The sequence below is a fragment of the Balaenoptera physalus genome (assembly GCF_965194825.1).
Source record: "Balaenoptera physalus genome assembly, chromosome: 16".
NCBI lineage: Eukaryota > Metazoa > Chordata > Mammalia > Artiodactyla > Balaenopteridae > Balaenoptera > Balaenoptera physalus.
In genome coordinates, this window is record NC_138898.1 from 10,865,939 (window position 1) to 10,888,142 (window position 22,204).

Consider the following 22,204-nt stretch of genomic DNA (forward strand, 5'->3'; position numbering starts at 1 on the left):
TGCGCTGTCCTGGTCGGACTAGGACATTTCATCCATTGGGCCCCCTGAGTGTGGAAAGGGATGGTTTCCAAAGTCTGGGAAATAACGTTTGAGAGCGAGAGAAAGGAAAAGAGGGAGAGACAGAGAGAGCTCGGTGGAAACAGAGATGAAGGTAATTACAGCAGGAGAAGGAGACACAGACAAAGGGAGGTAGAGGCAGAAACAAACGAACAACAGACAAAACCCAAGAGAGGAAAATATAAAAGAGAGAGAACTGAAATCGAGAGAGATGTGGAAACCAGATAAGGGGAGGGGGATTCAGAAAGAGGGGAAATAGATGAAAAGGAGGAGGAAAAAGATGGAGGAGAGAGGGAAAAATGAGGAAATAAGAGAGGAAAGGAGAGGGAAGCGATGAGTAGCCCTGACAGGAAAGTGAGGCAGCCAGGAGGTGGCGGCGGCAGCGGTGGGGACCAGGGCGCGGGGGGGCGGACTGTGCCGGGAGCTGGGGAGTCGGTCCGCGGGTTCAGGGCCTCTCCAACCCCAAACCCTGTCAGTGTGCACGCAGGGACACAGAAAGACTCCCCACCCTCACCCCGCCTTAAACCCCATCCCTTTGTCAAAGAAATAATAATATTCTGAAAGGACAAAGGCCGTCTCAGAAGACAGGTCAGTCTCTGTTGAATGGACTCCATCTGGCCTGAGGGGCAACACTTTGCTCTTTTCTCACTTTACTCGGGACTCCTGGAAACCTCTCGTCTGCACCCTCCACCCCGGGGAGGGGCTCTTGGCCTCATCGGGGTCCCCACCTTCCCTGGCTGCGAAGCGAGAAAGGAGGGAGAGAAATCCTGAGCTGCTCCCCACCCATCCCATCCAGCCCAGGCCTCCAGCCCCGCATCAGCCTGGCGGCCCCTCGCAGGGACCTCTTCCCATCTCTCCGTCATGGCTGCATCCCCGGCGCCTAGAACAGCACCTGGTACACAGCAGACACTTAATCGGTAAGTGCTCGCTCCGCCTCCCTGGGTGATCCCATTCAGCCTCAGAACTAAGGCCTCGGGCTCCATGCTGGATAACTCCAGCCCTGAACCCCACACTCCAACCCTGGCTCCACCTGCAAAGGCCTCCAGACGGATTCGATTCACAATGCAACTTGGATGAATCTCCAGGGAATTACGCTGAGTGAGAAACGCCAATCCCAAAAGGTTACATGCTGTATGATTCCATTTATAGAACATTTTGGAAATAGCGAAATTTTAGAAATGGAGGACAGATTCGTGGCTGCCAGGGGTTGGGCGAGGGCTGAGGCAAGGAGGGTGAAGGTAGTCATAAGAGGACATGAGAAATCCCTGTGGGGTTGGGACAGTCCAGAGTCAGGAGACAGGAGCCTAAATAAAATAAAACTGTACAGAATGGATACAACTGTATAGAACTTAAAACGCACACAAGTGAGTCCAGGTAAAACTGGGGACATCCCAGTATGAGCAACACATCGTATCCAGGTTGCTATCAGGGTTGTGACGTTGTACCACGGTTTTGCAAAATGTTACCATTGGGGAAAACTGGGCAAAGCCTACGAGGGCACTGTCTCTGTATTATTTCTTATAGCTGCCTGTGAATCTATAATTGCCTCAGTAAAGAATTTCAATTAAAGACACACATGCGTTTCCCCACCTCCACCCTGGTCCCTAGTCCAGGCCACCAGCATCTCCCTCTGGACCATCCCAGCAGCTGCGACCTCCCAACCGCCACCCTTGCACTCCCAGCATCTCCCTCCACATTTCAAAACCCTCCAGGGCCCAGTCCTTGCACGGGCCCCACGACCGGCACCTGCAGCTCCAACATGCCGCCCACCAGGCCTCACCACTCCCCTTCCAGCCCAAGACACCTGTACACTCCCCTCCCCACCTCCCCCAGGGCGCCAGCCACCTCGTCGTCGTGCTACATGTTACCTTCTCAGTGAAGCCTTCCCCGACCACCTCCTGCCCCCAGACCCACCTCTCCCTGCCCTCCTTCACCTGTCTTTCTCCCCTTTATATATTACACTAGACTATCGGCTGCTGGAGGGCGGGAACATTCTCTGTCCTCCCTGGGTTCCGAGGCTCTGAAACAGCACCTGGCTCGTATAGATGGTAGATGATAAGTATTTGTTGAGTGAATGAATGAATGAGTAAATGAATGAAAAGAGGGGTGGTGGGTGGAGATTTGGCATCAAAGGAGTTAAGCCCGGCCCAAGGGCTGGGGAAGGAAAGGGTGAAGGGCTGGGATTGCACACGTGGCAGCTCCTGGAGCAGCCAAGAAGGACTTAAGGGGACCGTAGGGGGAGGAAGAGGCCAGTATGTGCGCAGTACAGAGGGGGATGGGCGGGGCTGTCCTCCAAGCACAAGATCTCTCTAGGTCTCCAGGAGCAAAAGCCCAAGGTACGGAGGGAGAGAAGCCAGGGCAATACCCTGCAGGCCGGGCCACGCTGTCGACTGCCTCCCCCCACCGCCCCGTAGGCTCTCAAGAGAACCAGAAACAGGGGTTGGGGTGGAGGCCGAGCTCACTTTCTGGGGCCTCCAGGGGCCGAGGGGCCAAGCCTCAGTGGCTTCCCACCGCCTGGCCATTCCTGCCGAAGTGGCTCAAGCTGCTTGTGGGAATGAGGGTGGGCATGGGGGCAGGCGTCACAGAGGATTTGCACTCTTAACATCCCCTCCGAAGCCCTACGTGGGGCTGCCAGTGCTGAGAGGAGGACCCCTTCCTCCAGCACAGTAAACGATGCCCCATTTCCAAATTCCTCAAATGGCAGTGGTCCCTCTGTCTAGCTGTGTAACCTTGGCCAGGTCACTTAACCTCTCTGTGCCTCATTTTTCTCATCTGGAAACAGGGCTAATACTAGTTTCTACCTCATAGGGTGTTTTGCCCAAATAACCCAAAGTGCTTAGAAAACAGTAAGTGCTCAATGAATGCTGGGTAATTTCATTATTATTACGGCCCCCTGAATTCTTTTAAATGATGTCATTAGCTTGTGAACAGCCCAAGTGTACAATTTTGTAACACTGCGTTTTTAGTATTGAATGCATTCAGCTTCAAAACATGAACATTTAAACTGTATCACAATTGTGGAAGCCAGTCCAAGGAGCCTCAAAAATTATCCAGAACACCTCTCAGCCCCTAAGAGGCACGGCTCATCATGAGTCAGGTGGCCAGGCTCACAGCAGATGCTCAATAATGCCTGCTGGCCAGTGACAGATCACGGGGGGCCACACCGGGCACAAATATGCTGGCGACCAGCCCTGCGAGCAGCCCCCCGGCCTGTGGCCTCTGAGTTCTCTCCCAGCAATGACTGCCGCCATCTGAGCCCCTCCTGCCCACACCCCGCACACACACACCCCTGGGGGCACTGTCCGTGGCCTCTGGAGCCAGGTCCAGGCCAGCAAAGAGCTGCCAGCCACGGGAGGGGAAGAGGCAGTGCCAGGGCCACGACGCTGAGATCCCCAATCCAGGTAACCACGGGCACCTCCCAAGCGGTGCTCAGTGATGCCCGTCCCTGAAGCAGCCACCTCCCTGCTCTGGCTTCTTACTCCACGTAAAAGCCAGGATTCCCGGCTCTCTAAATTTCCCAGGTTAATTACTAGTACCCTCCAAGTAATGGGAACTTTGGCCTTGACATTACGTCTGGCAACATGACAAGGTGTGATGGTATCAGCTGGAACAGGCACCTGGATGAATTTACTGCTTAATGAGACGTGGTTTATTTTCCCGGCAGAAAGCTGACCATGAATGGAGCCAAGTTCAAGAACTTCCCAGGCCCCTTAGGCATTAAAGGGATCACACTTTCTCCAGATGTCCCAACTCCAGCTGCAGGCATCACACAGGTTTCTGAACTAAGGAGGGACTCACCTCCCTCCACTCATCACGTCACCAGGAACCTGCAATTGCTGACGGGAGCTGCCGGTCCTCTGCGCGGCCCTGCCTCGCTCAGGAATGCCGTGCGACCTAGTGCCAAGCTGGTGCCACACATTGGGCCATGCTGTCCCCTGCCACAGCCCTTTCCTGGCCTCTCTTCTCCCTTTTTACTTTTTTTTTTTGTGCACTGCGCGGCATGCAAGATCCTAGTTCTCCAACCAGGGATCAAACCTGCGTCCCCTGCAGTGGAAGCGTGGAGTCTTAACCATTGGACCACCGGGAAGTCCCACTCTTATCCCCTTTTCTGTCGTGCACAGGAGTCAGAAGCACGCAGCCCACCTCATAATTATCTGCTGCAACGCCCGCCTCTGGGCGTTTACTTTCTGGGGTGACCTAGAGCTCAGGCAGGGACCAGTCTCATCACTTCTGCATCCGCTGGTACCCAGTTCACAGCCGTTATTACTAACAGTTCCCACACACCGAGACTACAGCACACTAAGCACGTCCATGCTGGACCCCCCCACCCCGGCAACTGTGGACCCACTTATGTCCAGTGAGGACACCAGGGCTCCGAGAGGGGCAGTGAGGGTCCTCGGCGCCGCCAGCCAGCGGACACAGACCGGACTCAGACCTGGCCTGCCCCTCCACTCCCCAGAAGGAGGTGGCCCACTCGGGCCCATAGCCGTTCTCTTTCCATCTGAGGAGGGGGGTCCCAGTGAGAGCCCTGAGGGGAGCTGGAGAGATGCAGGACTGGGGAGGGACTGGGGGCAGGCGGCACAGTCAGGGCTTGTGATTGTGTGTGTGACACAAGGAGAGACACAGGCAGAGAGACAAGGAGATGGAGACCCAGAGACACAGGGAGAGAGGCAGAGACAGGCAGGTGAACGAGTCGAAGACGGGACCAGACAAGACACAGAGGCTGACGGGGCTGAGGTCTCCACGCGGCAGGAACCACAGCCCGGGCCGCTCCGCAGGGTGTCAAATGAACGCGTGGCCCATGGTAGGGAGGAAGTAGAAGAGGTGGGGCTCGGGGGGGACCCTGTGGGTGCCTGTCCCCTCAAGACCCAGCATCACCTGGGATGTCCTCGGGCTGGGCCTCTGCTGGGGAGCCCCTCTCCTAAGTCTCTGCCTTGGCCAGAGCAGCCGTGGTCCCGGTGGGAGCAGCGGGGGAGGCCGGCCCACGGGGGACGGTGGCTCAGGGAGAGTGAACTGTCCCAGTCCTACCCCCTCTGGTGGGATCTGCAGTTGACTCTGCACAAACATACGGGGCTGGGACAGTCAACTCCTCCAAAGGGCGCTTTCTACCAAACGAACGCCAGCGGCCATAGGCATTGAGCGCTAGCTGTGCGCGCACCGAATTCCAGGGGCAGCGAGGAGGGATGTTCGGAGGTGCAGGCGCTGAGCCAGTTAGCTGGGGGGCACCTCGGCCGCTCCCCTTCCCTCCTCCGGCCCCCTGAGGGCAAGTGACTCCGCCTCTTCCGGCCTCAGTTGTCTTTTTTTTTTTTTTTTTAAAAGTAGATTTTATTTATTTATTTTTGGCTGCGTTGGGTCTTCGTTGCTGCGTGCAGGCTTCCTCTAGTTGTGGTGAGCGGGGGCTACACTTCGTTGCGGTGCGCCGGCTTCTCATTGCAGTGGCTTCTCTTGTTGCAGAGCACGGGCTCTAGGCGCGCGGGCTTCCATAGTTGTGGCTCGAGGGTTTCCATAGTTGTGGCTCCTGGGCTTTAGAGCGCAGGCTCAGTAGTTGTGGCACACGGGCTTAGTTGCTCCGCGGCATGTGGGATCTTCCTGGACCAGGGCTCGAACCCGCATCTCCTGCACTGACAGGCGGATTCTTAACCACTGTGCCACCAGGGAAGTCCGCCTCAGTTGTCTTTTATAAAATGAGGCCAGTGATGGCAGCCCACCTCTCTGCAGCCAGCAGAGACTGAGTAATGCGCACCGAGGTCAGCCCAGGGCCCTCAGCACGGCGATTGCTGTGTAGACATTCTCCGTACACCCGGCTCCTCCTTCTGTGATCCACAAGCCTCGGCACCTGGAACAGGGCCCACGGCCCGGTAGGTGCCTGACAGAAGTTCACTGAATAGAAAGGGAATCACGCATGTCCAAACCCTCAACCTGAACCCCTGTGAGCCCCATCTCACGGAGGGGAAGCGGAGACCCTGTTCCAGGCCACAGAGCTAGCAAGCAACACCGCCAAGGTACAAACCCAGGGCTGCTGGGCTCCAGAACCCATGGTTTCATTTATTTTTAAATGTTTTATTCCGGAAATTTTCCACAGTCATAGAACACAAGCAAAAGCCAAGAGGGGGCCGTGATGAGCCCCACGTGCTGTCGCCTAGTTTTGACAGTGGTCATTCATCTGGGCCAGTGATGCCGAACCTGGGGCAACCTGGCCTCCAGGGGACATTTGGCAATTTCTGGACACCTTTTTGATTGTCGCAGCCAGGGGGAGGGTGCTACCGGCATCCAGTGGGCGGAGACCAGGGATAGTGCTAAGCACCCTACGATGCACAGGACAGACCCCACCCCAGAGGACGGTCTGGCCCCAAATGTCAACGGCGCCGACGGTGCGAAACCCTGGTTTGAGTCCAGTCCATGCTCTCAACCACGCCCTCTCCAAGTGCGGCAGGAGTTTGGTCTACACACTGTGAGAAAGGGGAGAGGCCTGCGCCATGATATGGGGACCTGGGAGGGCAGAATCGCTCTAGGAAGGGTGACCTTGAGAGTGATGCTCTGGTTAGAAAAGTGGGTATTGGGAGCTGCATTTGTCAACACTTCACATAAGACTGAGGAAATTTCAAATCCTCAGAAAATAAGGATGCCCTATGGAGAGTACTTGGAGAGGGCCCCACCGAGTGCCTCTGCCGGCACTGCCTCTGGGGAGAAGCAGCACCTTTCAAGAAGAGAGCTCGTGGCCAGCCCTGGGCCCTTGTAGCCCTCACATCTGCCTGCTCAGCACAGCCTGTAGCTCTGCAGGCCAATCCCCGCTGCTGTGATATCGGCCCCCTCTCTCCCTCCCTTGATAAAGGGGCATTGACTCTCCAGACTCTGTAGTAGACGCCAATTTACCGTAGGTCTTTGCTAAGACATAGATGGGGGCCTGTGAGGCAACAGGCCCCCTGAGGAGACTTCTTTGAGGCTCTCAGGCAAGTTTTCAAAATCAATTGATTTCACATAAAAGCCTGCATCCCCAACCTCCCTTCCTTAAGAAAGGGCAAGGTCAGGCCACTCTGAGCCTTTGTTCCCAGCTGGAGGGGAGGGCACCTGCCTCTCCCATTGGCCACAGTCCCCACCCAGCCCCTGGGCCTCACTCAGGGCCTTACCTGATCCCAGGCTCTGAAATCAAATGGGGCCAATGCCTGGCTCAGATAAAATGTTCTAACTTCTCTGAGCCTCAGTTTCTTCATCTGAGTGGGAATGTTGACAGTACCTATGTAACAGGTGGGCATGAAGATGAACCAAGCTAGGGCAGGTAAAGTGCTAGCTTGTGTCAACCCAAAGAAGAGCCCAGAAAACTGGCTGCTGGCACCAACATTGTCGTAACTACTATTAGTAAGTCAAAGATAATACAGTCCTTACCCTTGAGAAACTCTTAGTCTTGGGGAACAACAGGTGAAAACACAGATGACTCTCCGAGGTGCTGTGCCAACAGTGGAATGAACAGGGGGTCAGGGAGTCCGGAGGAACGTTGCCTGGGGGAATCCAGGTGGCTTCCCAGTGGTGGTGACATTCAATTTAGCCTTGAACAATGAATAAACATTGCCAGGCAGGGGGCAGGAACGGTCTTCTAGGCTGGGGACCAGCATATGCAAAGGCCATAGGCAGTGTCACCAGATCCAGGGATGGCAGCACTGGGCTTGAGGATGCTCACAGGGGACGTCCCTGACAGCGGCGGTGCTCGGAGATGGTGCATTGTGTCCCTCCAACCACAGAGAAGTTGCGGTGCTCCCACGTAGGCCTCAACAGTGCCCCCCAAAACAAAAACTCCTCCTTGTGGTAAGGAACTTCCTCCCCACTCAAAATCTTAACAAAAATGCAACACTTAAAAAAAAATCTGACCCCCAAACCAGCCTGCCAGGGGCCCTCTGTCCCTCCCCTGCACGTGTGTCACCAAATATCTGGAGTCAAACAAATCTGTTAACGTGTGAGTGCTGAGTAAGTCCCTGAGAGCCAGTCTGGTGGGGGATTGGCAGGGGGGCTGGGGACCAAGCACCACTCGGCCTCCATTGTTGCGTTAATATTTGCCATCTGCTCATGTTGCATTTTTACCGCAAGGGATGATGGGGGCAGAAGGAGAAGGAGAGGCCGCTGCAGGGCCGGGAGAAGGCGCCATGGAATCTCCTCTGCCTTCTTTGTGTTGCTGCCTCGCTAGGCCTCCGCCACTGAGATAAAGCCCCGGCCAGGCTGTGCCTCCTTCCGGGAGTCACCCCTCCAGGGGGATTGGGCAGAGGGAGAGGCAGGGGGAGGCGGCCCCAGCCAGACAGAGCCTCCCCCTTCCCTGGGCTGGGCGGGGAGGGGCGGGGAGGGGAGGGGGGTCGGGTACGGAGCGGTGAGGGAAGGAGACGCCGAGCCTGGCACTGACGACTCCTACAGGCCAAGCCTGGGCAGGACAGCTCCGCCCACAGCCTCCGCTACCTCCAGGAAAGCCCAGGACGCGGCCCCAAGCCGCTGCGGAGGGAGGCAGGCATTGACACTCATCCCAGCTCTCCACGGCCTGGAGGCCACCTCCAGAGAAATCTGGGGGAGGGGGGCTTCCAAGGGCCATGGAAGCCTTCAGAGCATCCATCGACTAGTATTTATTGAACACCTACTGCATGCTCAGCCCGGGTAGGAAACTCAAATGCCCACAGGCAGGTAATGACAATGGGTGTCTTGGGCCAGATGGCGGCTCAGCGGGGACACTGCTCAGGGGCCGAGACCTCTGCTTTTTCAAGCGAAGCCAGAGGTGTACGTTCTTCTGTGAAATTTGCTTTTCTAAATGCTGGCGACTAATTCAAATTAAACACGTGCGTATGCCAAGCTGGCCAAAGAACGTAGGTGGGTGGGGCAGACTGGGTCCAAGGACCTCCAGCTGCAACCTCCACATTCTAGGTTGTGGTTCCTGCACCCGGGAAGATCACAGAGAGGGGGAGAGACACTGAACGAGGTCTAAGCTGGATCAGATTCTGGCTCTGTTGCCTATGCTGTGTGACCCTGGGCAAGTGAACTGCCCTCTCCGAGCCTCAGGTCCCTTTCTCAAATGATATCATTTACCTCTGGGGTTGTTACGGGAAGTCGAGACAAGGCGCCGAAAGTCCTTCATGAACGCTCTCAATACAACTACCATAGTTGGAGCACTAGTAGATGTGTTCGTCATGCTGCTCGCAAAAGCTGAGGGCTCCTGCTGGGGCTGGTGCAAAGTGAAGGAAGACGCCATGGGCTTTCCACTCTTCCCTGGTCCCAAATGCCTCTGAAGGGGTGGGGCCTGTGGGATACAGGCCATCAGCCTAAAATCCAGAGCTGGGGAGTGTGCTGGGTGTGACCCACAGGCGCAACAGATTTTTTTTCCCCAAGATGTTTAACATTTAGAAAAATTAGTTGCTGACTTTTAGACATTAGAAGATTCATATAAAACTCCACATGCCCAGCTTTCTCCCCAAAATAGAAAAATCTACATTCTTGACCCCATTTCTGCAAGGCTGCTTCTGGAAATCTCCACCCCTATAGGTAAGGCAGGGGCTCTGCAATTCGCCACAGTCCCCACCACTCCTTACTATCTCACACCTGGCAGACACACTCATTTATGTTACCAGATCGCCCCCTGGGCATGTGCGGAGTGAACAGGTGAGCCGGGCAGGCCCAAGGCCACAGTCCACCCGTGCAGCCTGGCTCTGTGCGGTGTCAGGACTTGGCCCCAAGTGGTTTTGCTATTAGCCAGAGAGCCTTCCTTGGAAAGCACCAGACTGTTATCCATTGGAAAATTAATCAAAATGACACCTCGTGAACAAGATGTTTTGGCTCGGTGGAAAACTAACAGCGGTCTACAACAACTTAGCGCGGCTCTTCTGTGCCCCTGGGTGCGGGCCCCGAGTGGAGGGCCTGGCGTGGTCAGAACACCTGTAGAAGCCACTTGGCCATGACCGGGCCTGGACCAAGGGGACATGGGGACACCTGACATGGTCCCCACGCCCCTCCAAGGCCTGCGGCCCGTACAGCTCCACCTCCATCTCACTTTCGCTTCCACATATGTCTGAAACCGTCTCCAGATGTGAGGGGCCCTCTCTGTGCAGAGACAGGGCTGCCTCCTCAGGCAGGGTCTCTGGGACCCAGACACACGGCCAGGAGACCTGGGCGCCCTGACTGGAGCACCTTTTCTCTCTTCCAGTTGGACAAAGGCCCCGAGACCCGGCAAGGCGAGGATTCCGGTGAACTCAAGGCACAGCATGAGATGTTTCCAGGCCGAGGAAACGCACTCCTAACCGTTGAACTCTGAGGCTTGAAGGGCACCCACGCACCCTGCTCAGCTCTCATGGTCAAGTCTAAACAAGACATCGCTGACCCCAAATGCCAGCCTTAGCTCAGGGTAGAGAATGAGCCCTGGAAATTCCCCAAGCAAAGCAAATTTACCAAGTCCCTCCCCGGCTACGAACCCTTCCATGGCTTTCCATTGCCCTTAGAGACCCCGCCCACCCAATCTGGCCCTGACCTCGTCTCCCACACTCCACCCCCCCCCCCCGACTCAGTCCCCATGCTGGACTTCCCGCTGTTCCTCAGGCACCAAGTTCAGTCCCACCCCAGAGCCTCGGTGCCTGCATCCCCGCTGCGGGGTGCACCCTTTCTTCTGACTTCAGGCTGTTCTCACTCACCATCCAGGTCTCAGCCTACACGGCCCTTCCTCGGAGGCCATGCCTGGTTCCCTCAGAGCAAGCCAGGGCCCTCTTTAGAAATGACTAGCTACTGAATTTTCTTAGGATTTGGTCATTGCCTCTATTCTTCCACTGGATGCATGCTTCCTGAAGTAAGAGATCACATCTCTCTCCCAAGGCAACAGAGTTAGGAATGTGGGTTCATATCCTGATGCCCAGCTGTGTGGCCTTGGGCAAGTTACTAAACCTCTCTGTGCCTCAGTTCCCTCACCTGTAAAATAGGGATAAAAATAGCACCTCCCCCGTGGGGTAATGAGGGTTGAGAACAGTGCCTGGCGCTGCAGGGCTGGCTCTGTCACCACTACGGATACCTGCTCACCGCTGAGGGATGAGGCAGTCTGTCTTGAACCGTTATTTAAAGGCAAAGCTGGCTTTTCAGACCCACCCATGCTCAGAACCCTCCGTCTGAGAGTTCTGGAGTCTTTTTCTTCTTTTTCTCCCCACTGCTTTAGTGGAGGAGGCCCTCTTCATCTCACATCAAATTGAAACCAGTTTTCTAGCAAGCAGAGACTTTCTTGGTCAAGCCTGTGTCAGCCAACTGACAGTTAAGCTGTCTGAGGCCTGCAGAGGCTAAGAGACTTACCCACAGTCACACAGCTAAAACAGTGCCACAGCGAAAGAGAGGTACAGTTCTGAGTTAAAATCTTGGAACATTTTAAGAATCAATGTAAAAGTATAGTTGAAAATTTCTTTGCAGTACAGCATGGAAATATGGACCTTTGTACCATGAAAATATGTATGTTAGCATTAAAACTGAAGCATCGGGACTTCCCTGGTGGCGCAGTGGTTAAGAATCCGCCTGCCAATGCAGGGGACACGGTTCGAGCCCTGGTCCAGGAAGATCCCACATGCCGCGGAGCAACTAAGCCCGTGCACCACAACTACTGAGCCTGTGCTCTAGAGCCTGCGTGCTGCAACTACTGAGCCTGAGAGCCACAACTACTGAAGCCCACGCGCCTAGAGCCCGTGCTCTGCAACAAGAGAAGCCACCGCAATGAGAAGCCCACGTACCGCAACGAAGGGTAGCCCCCGCTCGCCGCAACTAGAGAAAGCCTGCGCGCAGCAATGAAGACCCAAAGCAGCCAAAAATAAATAAATAAATAATTTCTAAAAAAACCAAAAAACAAAAGAAAAAAACTGAAGCATGGAAGCGTGTCATTTTTACGTCTGGGCGCAGAGGGTCCAGGGTGCCAGGCCAGCTCTCACCAAAGTCTGGGCACTGACTGCGCGCTTCTTCGGCAGCTCAAGTCAGAGGCCAAAGGCCTGGCCTTTGCGGGGGAGCTCGTGACGAGGAGGTACACTCAGGCTGGCATCCCCAGACCGGCCCAGGCCTCGGCCAGCACCAAGCCACGTGGGCAGGGGTGGCTCTGGGCCTCTGGTGCTGGGCAGGGGTGGGAGGCTGGCGGACTGCTTCGCAGCCGCACTCCTGGTGTGTTGGGAGACCCTAGCCCAGGCGCTGCTCACCCTCCCTGGGCCTCCCCACTACAGCTGCAAAGTGAGGAAGAGGAAGGAGGGAGAAAGGAGGCCAGCAGGGCAGGTGGGGCTGGCAGAGTTAGAAAACACACGGACCAATCTTCTCCCCATCTCTCTCCCTCCCCGGGAACTCCTGTTCCAGCTGATGGAAGAGCAGGGAGGGTGGAAAACACACCCCCAAAGGTCCCTGCCCGGCGCCAGGGGTGAGGGCTGAGGGCCTCCTGCCTGGGCCCTGTGAGGGAGTCCCCTCTGATCCCCCTGACTCTGGGAGGGCCTGGGGGCAGCAGCGAGTGGCCTATTTCCTTTGGGGGGATGGGCTTCCACAGGAGTGGGGACAGGACCCCTCCGCGCAGGAGCCTCTGCCCCACGCCAGCTCCCGGAGACGGAGGAGGGCGGGTGGAGGCAAGAAGGCAGAATCTGGGCTTGTGCGGAGGGGCTTCCCACTGCTGGGGGGCCTGGTGTGGACGCCGAGGTGAGGGCAGTGGTCAGTGAAGCGTCCACCTCGGGTGGGCACTGAGGGCAACCAACTGGAGACAGTGTGAAATCCTGGCTTGGTGGGTTTTTCCAGGTGGAAGAAACGGAGACCCGTCCGGGTGCTCTTCAAGGACCCCACCCCCCAGACTGCAGCTCCAGTGGTCGGAACCAGGCCCAGAAAGACGCAGCAGGGCCAAGTGCTGCAGAGTGCCAGCTCCAGGCCCAGGTCTCACAGGTTCAAATCCCAGCTCCACCACATTCTGGGTGGGCAAGCACTTTGACCCTTTAGTGCCTCAGTTTCCTCATCTGTAAAATAGGGACGGTGACTAGACCTACGTCACAGGGTGGAATGCGAGGTGCCTGCCGGGTCAGGGCCCCAGTACAAGCCGTGACAACCATTATTCTAGAAGGGCCCCTCCAGCTTGCACTGCCGGGTGCAGGTGCAGCCCTGGAAACCCTCGGGTCTGCACACGCGTGTGCGCACACTTGCCTGCATTGCCTGCTCCACACAAAGCCCTCCCAGGGCCAAGATCAACACGCCGGGGCTGCTGAATGACTCACCACCCCTGGCTGGGACGCATTTCCTGGAACAAGTCACTGCAGGTAGGGCTGGGGGGCCCCGAGTCTGGTAGAGATGAGAGGATGCAGGTCCTCGCACGCCCAGCCACACCCCGATGGGATCCTGCAACAGGAGTGGGCGGCAGACCCCATTTCACAGCCCCACGGGCCTGAGTTCCAACCCCGGTGCTGACCTTGGATGAGCGACTCTCCCCCTCCAAGCCTTGGCCTCTGCCACTAAATGAGGACACTAGTGCCAACCACAAAGGGACAATTGTGCAGGTTATAGAAAAAGACTGTAAAGTACAGAGACCAAGGACCCAGCAGGCCCCACTGTTAGGATAACTGCTGCAGACCACGGGCAGCCAAGGTCCTCTGTCCTTCCTCCCCCATGGTGCTTCTAAGCCATCAGTGGGCAGAGCACTGTGTGACTGGGGGGCTCCTGGTCACCCCGGAACAGTCACCATAACTCAAGGGACCAAGGAGGCAGCTCCTGACTTCACTGGAAGGCAGGAGAGACCGCATTTGGCTGGAGAGGGGGCAATTCCCGAGGGCTTCTCAGAGGAGGTGGTATTAACTTGGCTCTAAAAGATCAATAGGAGTTCCGAGATCATGAGATCTGTAAGGCCACTGTCTAGCTGCTACTGGCCTTGGGCAAGTCCCTCACCTGGAGGCAGGCAGGTAAGCAGCACATGCCTCAGGCAGGTGTAAGACAAGACGGAGCAGTGGGGTCCTGGCAGGGACTGGAGAGTGACACCCAGGCAGGCATCCCGAGCCAAACAGAATGAGTTCACACGGGGCCAGAGTGGCAACACTGCAACTACTTCCGTTTCCTCATCAGTCAAATGGGGATAACGTTCATTCCCAGCGTACACGACGGTCGGGAAAAGTAAATGAATTAACGCACATGAAATACCTAGCAGTGCCTGGAACATTGTAAACACTCGATATATGAGCCTTTGTGAGAACACTAAGTGGAGACAGGGAAGGGGGACATGCAGGAGGGACAGAGAGAACAGAGGAGCAGAGGGGGACCCACAGAGCAGAGGCAGGGCCCAAGGAACAGTGAGAGACCCCACTGGGGGGCAGGACAGAGCAGCTGACTGAGCAAGACCCCTTTCCTGGAAAGGGCAAGACCCTGGAGATAGGTCAACCAGGGCTCCAATCTGGCCTTGCCACTTGAGGCAGTGTGGCTTCGGACAAGTCCCTTCACCACCCTGAGCCTCGGTCTCCTCATCCGTAAAACGGGGAAATGATAAAAGTGCCTTCCTCCAAAGACTGGCATGAGAACCAGATGCCATATACAACAGCACACAAAGTGCTTAAAGCAGACCTGACATAAAATTATCAAATCCAGCTTAGAGTGGGGTTTCTCAAACTCAGCACTACTGATGTTCAGGGCTAGATAATTTTCTGGTGTGGGGGGCTGTCCTGTACACTCTAGGGTGTTTAAAAGCATCTCTGGTTTCTACCCACTTGCCTCCAGTTGTGACAATCGCAACATCTCCAGACACTGCCCAGTGTCCCCTAGACTAGGGAATCAGTAAGCCGGAAAGACAGAGGTGCTTAAACACTGAAGGTCTCTGCAAGGCAGGATCAGTCTGGCCTCAGTTTTTCCATCAGTAAAAGGGACACAATGATCCTTCCTTTCTTCTAGGGAGGACCCCAGGAAAGCAGCGATGTGGGAGAGAGAGGCCTTTGCAAGCTGCGGGCTGGCTGCCTCTCACCGCCCCCTGCTTTCTGGTCGGCTAGAGGCTGACTTGTGCCTTGGGAAGGGGGACCCCACCTGAATTCTGGAAGTCACTCTGAGCACGTCCTTAGGTGTGGAAGGAAGGGACAGGAGGGCAGGGGCTGCTTCTATTCACCATGGTAACCCCAGATGGACCACAGTGCTTGGCAAACAGCAGCACTTACTAACTGGTGGGTGAGGAGGCGGGCAGTCACAGAACCGAAGCACGCGGCTCAGGGCAAGCAGGGGCGCACGAGGGAGGCACTGCAACACTCCAGCCACCTGGCCAGCCCCCCACCGGCCAGCCAGACGCTGTTTCCTGTCTGCAGAAGCCAGCCGTGCCCTTTGAACTCCTGTTTCCTGAGCCCCTCTCCCTGCTCCAGGGTCTGGGAGGGGGCAGGGAGGTAGAGGATACTCACGTTCCCGAAGGCAGGGAGCCCCGAGGAGCCCAGCCACTTCCGCAGGGCCTGTGAGAGGGCCCCGTGGTCCCGCTCGGCCTGAAGCACGTGGGCTTCCAGGAAGGAGACGTGGTGCCCAACCATCTTGACAAAGGCCTGGTGGGAGAGGGGAAAGCAGTGATGCCACATCTGCGCAGACCGGGGTGTGTTCCTCGCTGCCTCCCTCTCACGTGGCCCCATGGGCTCCAGGAGAGTTCAGGCAGCGCCTGCCCAGCTGGGGGCACCTTCAGAAACCCTGACAGTAACAGTGATACCTCCCCCTCGGAGGCCTGGCCTGGTCGAGCCTCCACTCGTGTCCTCTCACCTTCTCCCCCTAGTGACCCTCTGTTTAGCCTCTATTTTACAGAGGAGGGAAACTGATGCTCAGAGAGGTTGGACCACCTGCCCAAAGTCACACAGCCAGGAAGTGGCAGAGAGGCGACTCAGGATGCACAGCCTTCTTTATGAAAAATGGATTTTTAAGAAATCGCTCACTTTAATATTTGATGGATATTGGGGGAGTCTCAAACTCAGAAGCTGCCAAGGGGCAGGCAGGTGACAAACAGGTGAAGTAGGATGAGTGCGAACAGGGTGAACTGGAATGCTGGGTCCCGGCCCCCAAGGGTCACTCAGCTCTGGATCTCTAGTGCAGAACCTCCAATTTCAAAAGAAAAAAGAAGAGAAAAGAGAATGCTGGGGTCAGATTCTCTGGACTAGAATCCAGGTTCTATCACTTACTAGTTGTGTGCCTTTCGGCAAGTTACTTCATTTCTATTATCCTCAATTTTCGTATCTGTAAAATGGGAATAATAACAATACCAACCTTGCTCTGCAGTTAAGTGCTTAGGGTATATTAAGAGCTCAATTAATATCAGATAACATCATTTAAAAAGAAAAAAAAAGGACATTCAGATTTTATGAAAAGTGTCCAGTTTTTCAAAACGTTAGCAATAAATTCACAATTTAAAAAAGTACTGTGCAGGCCCGGTGAAACTCATTTGTGACTTCTGGTGTGCCTGTGTGTTGTGTGCATGTGTGTTTCCGTGTGTACTTATGTTTGTGTGTTGTGTGCATGTGTTTGTGTGTGGTGTATGTTTGTGTGTGTGCACATCTGTTGTGTGTTGTGTGCATGTGTCTGTGTGTGTGGTGTGTACATGTGCATGTGTTTGCCTGTGTGCGTGCACTGCACGTACACCTGGGAAGGCCGCCAAAGGTGGCGGCTCCAGTGCCATTTCAGACAAGCCCCTCTCTGCGGACTTCCCTGTTCCAATAGTAAAATGCAAGAGATTCTCTTGCACCAGGAAGAGGCAGGAGACCCTCTCAGTGCTGGGCCCCACAAGGGAGCCTCCCTTCACTGGATGGAAAGCCCTGGTCAGCCTCATCCAGCAAGGCCCACCACCACCCAGCCCTGCCTCTCTCCATGTCCCACACACCAGCAACACAGGCTGCCCTTTTGTTCCTTGAAAACACCAGGCCTCACCCTCCACAGGGCCTTTGCACCAGCTCTCTCCAGACCGGCAGCACTTCTCTGTTCTCGATGGGGTGAACCCTGCTTGTCTCTCAGGCCCTGGATCCACTGTCCCCCCGACAGAGAGGTCTTCCCCAACCACATAATCTAACATGCCCCACGTCACTGCGGAGCCACCCCGTTTCCCCGTCTTCCTAGCTTTCCTCTCCCTCTGAACTTCCTGTCTGCTTGTTCACGGTCCAGCTCCCTCTAGATGTGAGTTCTGGAAGAGCAGGTGCTGAGTCAGTGTTGTTCACAAGGCCACAACCAGGGCCTGGTCAGCTGGAAGGGGCTCAGCTGGATGGTGGAGGCATGAATGCACACAAGCATGAATGAATGAATGAATGAATGAATGAGTGAGTGCACACACAAGAATGAATGTATGCATGGATGAATGCATGCACACATGAATGAATGCACGCATGCATGTATGAATGAATGCACACACAGGAATGAATACACGCAAGCATGAATGAATGAATGAATGCACACACACGAATGAATGTATGCATGGATGAATGAATGAATGAATGCACACACAGGAATGAATGTATGCATGGATGAATGAATGAATGCACACACAGGAATGAATGTATGCATGGATGAATGAATGAATGAATGCACACCCAGGAATGAATGTATGCATGGATGAATGAATGAATGAATGCACACACAGGAATGAATGTATGCATGGATGAATGCATGCACGCACGAATGCACACATGCATGGATGAATCGATGCACACACAGGAATCAATACATGCATGCATGCATGAATGGCTGCATCCTTAGCAAAAAGACATTGGATGAACACAAGATGGCGGCACTGTTGTGCTGCCGCCGCCCTGCGGTTCTGGCAGGGGCAGAGCTGAAAGGCTCTGAATAAGCCACATCGAGAGAGAGAGAGAGAGAGAGAGAGAGAGAGAGAGAGAGAGAGAGAGAGAGAGAGAGAGAGAGAGAGAGAGAGAGAGAGGGAGGGAGGGAGGGAGAGAGAGAGAGAGAGAGAGAGAGAGAGAGAGAGAGAGAGAGAGAGAGAGAGAGAGAGAGAGAGAGAGAGTGTGTGTGTGTGTGTGTGTGTGTGTGTGTGTTGGGGGGCGGGGAGACAAGGAGCCACGGGCTGGGCAGCTTCCCCTGGCCTTGCTGGGCCCGCACATCTGGTTGTAAGACACAAAAGAAAGTTCTACAGTCCCTCCTCCAGCCGATTCCAATTTTACGCTCCCTGCGTTAATACCGATGTGGTGGGGAGTATGAGGGCTGCTGAGGAATGTGCGCTCACGAGGCCAGAACCGCCTCCAAAGTGCCTGCCAGAGAGGGCAGCCCGGCCAGGCCGCAGCCAGGGAGAGGCCGAAACCTGGCCAGGAAAGCTGATCCGGGGAAACTGGAAAGACGCGGACACGCATCCACACAGAGAGGGGAGGAGAGGGCACAGAAGGAGGGTGACCGCTAATCGGGACCACCCTTGGGACTATAGGTGACTTCTATATAATTTTCTCTACAATGAAAATGAACCACTTTTATTATCAGAAGGGAGGGAAGGAAGGAGGGAAGGAAAGAAGGAAAGGGGGGGAGGGATGAGAGAGAAGGGAAAGTCACATTGTTTTAAAATTTATTTGTGAGTCCTGAATGATGTATCTGAATCCTTGTGGCAAAGGCCCCCAGCTTCAGAGCAGGGCCCAGTCCAGAAAGGGTGCCAACGGCAGCACTGACTTTTGCAGTCCCCGCTCCACCTCTTCCTAGCTGTGTGACCTTGGGTAAATAACTTTGCCTTTCTGTGCCTCAGCCGCTTTCTCTACAAAATAGGACTAATAATGGGCCCTTCCTCCTGGGGCTGCTGTGAGGGTGAAGCAAGTTCTTTCAACTAAAGCACTTAAGAGTCCCTGGCTCATAGCAGGTGCTCAGTAAATGTTAGTTTTTTCTGGCCTGAAAGGTCACCCCCATGGTTCCCAAGCCTCCGCCTCCCGTGGGTCACACTGATTTGAGAGCTGAGTGGTCTTGGGCTCCCTGGAACCCCCTGACATGTTAGGCCCTGGAGCCCCCAGTCGGCTGGGCCGAGTGATGAGCAGGCATCCCAGGTTCTGGCTCTCAGCCTGTGGGCAACGGCCACCACCACAGTGATAGCCTGTCCTCAGCGAGCATCTACAAGATGCCAGGTGCTGGACTAACACCTTCACGATGACAGAGTCACAATCTGCAGAGGAGGAAACTGATGCTGGGAGGGTGAGTAAGTTACCCAAGGGGCAGATCTGAGGCCCAGGTGGTCTGGCTCTGGAATCCATCGGCCTCAGATTGGGGTCTGATCGGGTCCTAAGTTTTATTGTTCTCATGTCACATGCAGCTTAGTGGGAAATACATATTCTCCCATTTGCCTTGAAATCCATGACCCTCTTGGACTAATTTTTCCTTCCTTTTAATTGAGACCCAGTTACAGAGAAATATCTCTAGTCTAAGGAAAGCAGCAGTCCCGGGGGCTGACAAGAGGCAAATGCCACTTAGCCTCAATGTTGGGGAGACTCTAGGGCAGAGTGGGGACTGTGGCAGCCGAGAGATTCACACCCCACTGAAGGGGAGAGTTGCTTCTCAGCTCCAGCTCTTCCCAGAAAGTAAGGGGGCGTGGCTTGGGGTTGGTCTTCTAATACCTGACTGCCCAGTACAGTCCCGGATCCTGTTGGCATCTGAGTTTGCAATCTCCATCTAAAGCTTACAGTAACTGCTGGTGGGAGAGTAAAAGGGTGTCAACACTTTGGAAACTGGTCTTGGCAGTTCCTAAAAAGAGTTACCACATGACCCAGCAATTCCAGTCCTAGGTATTTACCCAAGAGAAATGAAAATGTATAGCCACGCAAAAACCTGAACATGAATGTTCATAGCAGCATTATTCATAATAGCCCCAAAGTAGAAACAACCCAAGGACCCATCAACTGATGAATGGATAAACAAAATGTGGTACAGCCATCCCTACAATGGAATACTATTCATTCATAAAAAGGAATGAAGTTCTGACACATGTTCCAACCTGCATGAACCTTGAAAGCATTATGCAAAGTAAAATAAGCCAGACACTACAGGCCACATATTATATGAAATGTCCAGAGGCAAATCCATAGACTCAGAGTAGATTAGTGGTTGCCAGGGGCCAGGAGTGGGGAATGATTGCTAACCACTGAGCCATCCTGTCTCTTCAGTGGCTTCCTATTCCTCAGGAAAAAGGCCAACATGCTGACCTTGGAGTGGAAGGCCTAGACAACGGGCCTCCTGCTGCCCAATTTCTCCAGCCCCGCTCAGGTCATGACCTCCCTCATCCCTGTAATCTGGCCCCCCCAGGATCCTTCCAGTGTCCCCATCTCCTTCCTGCCCCAGAGCGCAGATGCCCCCCACCTCTGAGCCTCTGCCCGAGCTGTGCCCTCAGCCACCCAGCACAGCTTCCACTCACCCTCCGGGGGCCAGAAGGTTCCATTCCTTGCTCGCTACTTCCCTCCAGAGCACTCGACTCCCTCTAGGTCACCCTTAGTGAATGTGGTCAGCAGAATCATGGGCCCCCCAAAATATCCCATCCTCATTCCCAGAACCTGTGAATATATCACCTCCTATGGCTAAAGGGACTTGGCAGGTATGAATAAGGATCTTGAGCTGGGGAGACAGTCCTGGATTATCCGGGTAATCACAGGCATCCTTATAAGATGGAGGCAGGAGAGTCAGAGGAGGACAGAGCCTGGAAGGTGCTACGCTGTGGGCTTTGAAGGTGGAGGACAGCGCCATGAGCTGAGAGATGCAGGCGGCCTCCAGACACTGGAAGAGGCCAGGACGTGAACTCTCCCCCAGAGCCTCCAGAAGGGACCAGCCCTGTTGACTCCTGCTGACACATTTTGGACTTCTGACCTCAAGAGCTGTAAGATGCTAAATTCATGTTGTTTTAAGCCACTATGTTTGAGATAACTTGTTACAGCAGCCCCGGGAAATGCTATGGTCATGCTTTGTTGCTGTGTTTCTCCTGGCTGGAACATGCCCTTGGCCTCTGCCTTTCTCACTGTGAGAGCCCTGCAGCGGCGCATAGTAGGTCCTCAATAAATGCTAGCGGACTGAATACTAAGGAAAAAATTGGGCTTGAGAGTTGGGCCAGCCCAAGCAAGGCAAGAACCAGGGTTACAAATCTTCACATTTTCTTTCCTCTTTCAAACATGTGGAATAAAATTCAAATGAATCAGCTATTCCAAGGGCAAAGTTTTAATTATATTCCTGCCTCATTCTCTGCTGACAAGAATGTTAATTCTCTGTTAACTCCAGGGCCCACTGCCGGGCTCCTTTCCTCCGCAGCTCAGAGGGGCACACATCCCCTTGGTCTAGGTGACAGCTCCTCCGGCCTCCCGGTCCTTCACTGTGCAAGAAGCCAGGAGCCCAAGCCAAGGGCCCCAGTTTGAGTAAGAGCTTGGGCTCCAGAGGATGTGAACTGAAGTCCCAGCTTCACAGAATTAGCTGTGTGACCCCGGAGAAGTGGCTTACCCTCTCAGAGCTCGTGTTCCTCCTCTGGGAGATGGGATGGTGAGGATACTGATGTTGCAGTGCAGCCAAGAGGAAATGAGATACCATGCACCTTAGCCTGGTGCCCACACAGGTAAAAGGCGGGTGAAATAATTCAGCATTGAGGCAATAGGGCATGGTGCGGATTGTGGTGAAATGCAGAACACATGTCTCGTCTGAGGGGCGGCTGCCACCAGCTCTACTGGAATATAGCCTAGGGGTTGGAAATGTTCTATTTCTCAGTTTGGGTCATCTTCACATGGGAGTTTATATGTGTAAAAATTCACTGAATTGTACACTTACTATGTGTGCACTTTAAGTATTTATACCTTAAAAAATAAACAGAATAAAGTATTTAAAGAAAGGTGGGTCTAGGGTTATGAAAGCTTCTGAATGTCCAAAAGCAGCTGAAAATTCAGATTTTTATATAAAGTACCCTAATTTTTAAATGGGATCCTTTATATAAATTCACGTTTGTCATATTTTAGAAATACTGTGTAGGCCCCTTTTTGGCCACCACCCCACTCCACTGGGTCTAAGGCCTGACACTATCAAGGCCAGATCAGCATCTTGGAAGAGACGACGAAAGAGCCAGAACAAGTCCGTGGGGCTCACAAAGAAAGCTCATTATCCTGGACTCACCTCCAGCTGGTCCACTTTGGCGTAGATGCCACGCATTTCCATCACCTTGGCCTTAAGGAGGGGGATGTTTTCCTCCAGGATCTGTGAGGTATCGCTCCTGATC

The 22,204-nt window shown here is 54.5% G+C and overlaps 1 protein-coding gene across 4 annotated transcripts in view; it reads right to left on the reverse strand.

The window, feature by feature from the left end:
- BCAS4 (breast carcinoma amplified sequence 4) overlaps positions 1–22,204 on the reverse strand; it is a 59,918-nt gene that overhangs the window by 12,598 nt on the left and 25,116 nt on the right. For 3 of the 4 annotated variants that reach the window (XM_082431761.1, XM_082431760.1, XM_082431762.1), the window contains exons 3-4: positions 22,102–22,203; positions 15,420–15,554 (exon numbers count right to left, since the gene is read on the reverse strand). In XM_082431761.1, the coding sequence (XP_082287887.1) occupies positions 15,420–15,554; positions 22,102–22,203 (237 nt within the window). The remainder of the gene's footprint in view (positions 1–15,419; positions 15,555–22,101; position 22,204) is intronic. The other variant, XM_082431763.1, reaches the window with a different exon arrangement.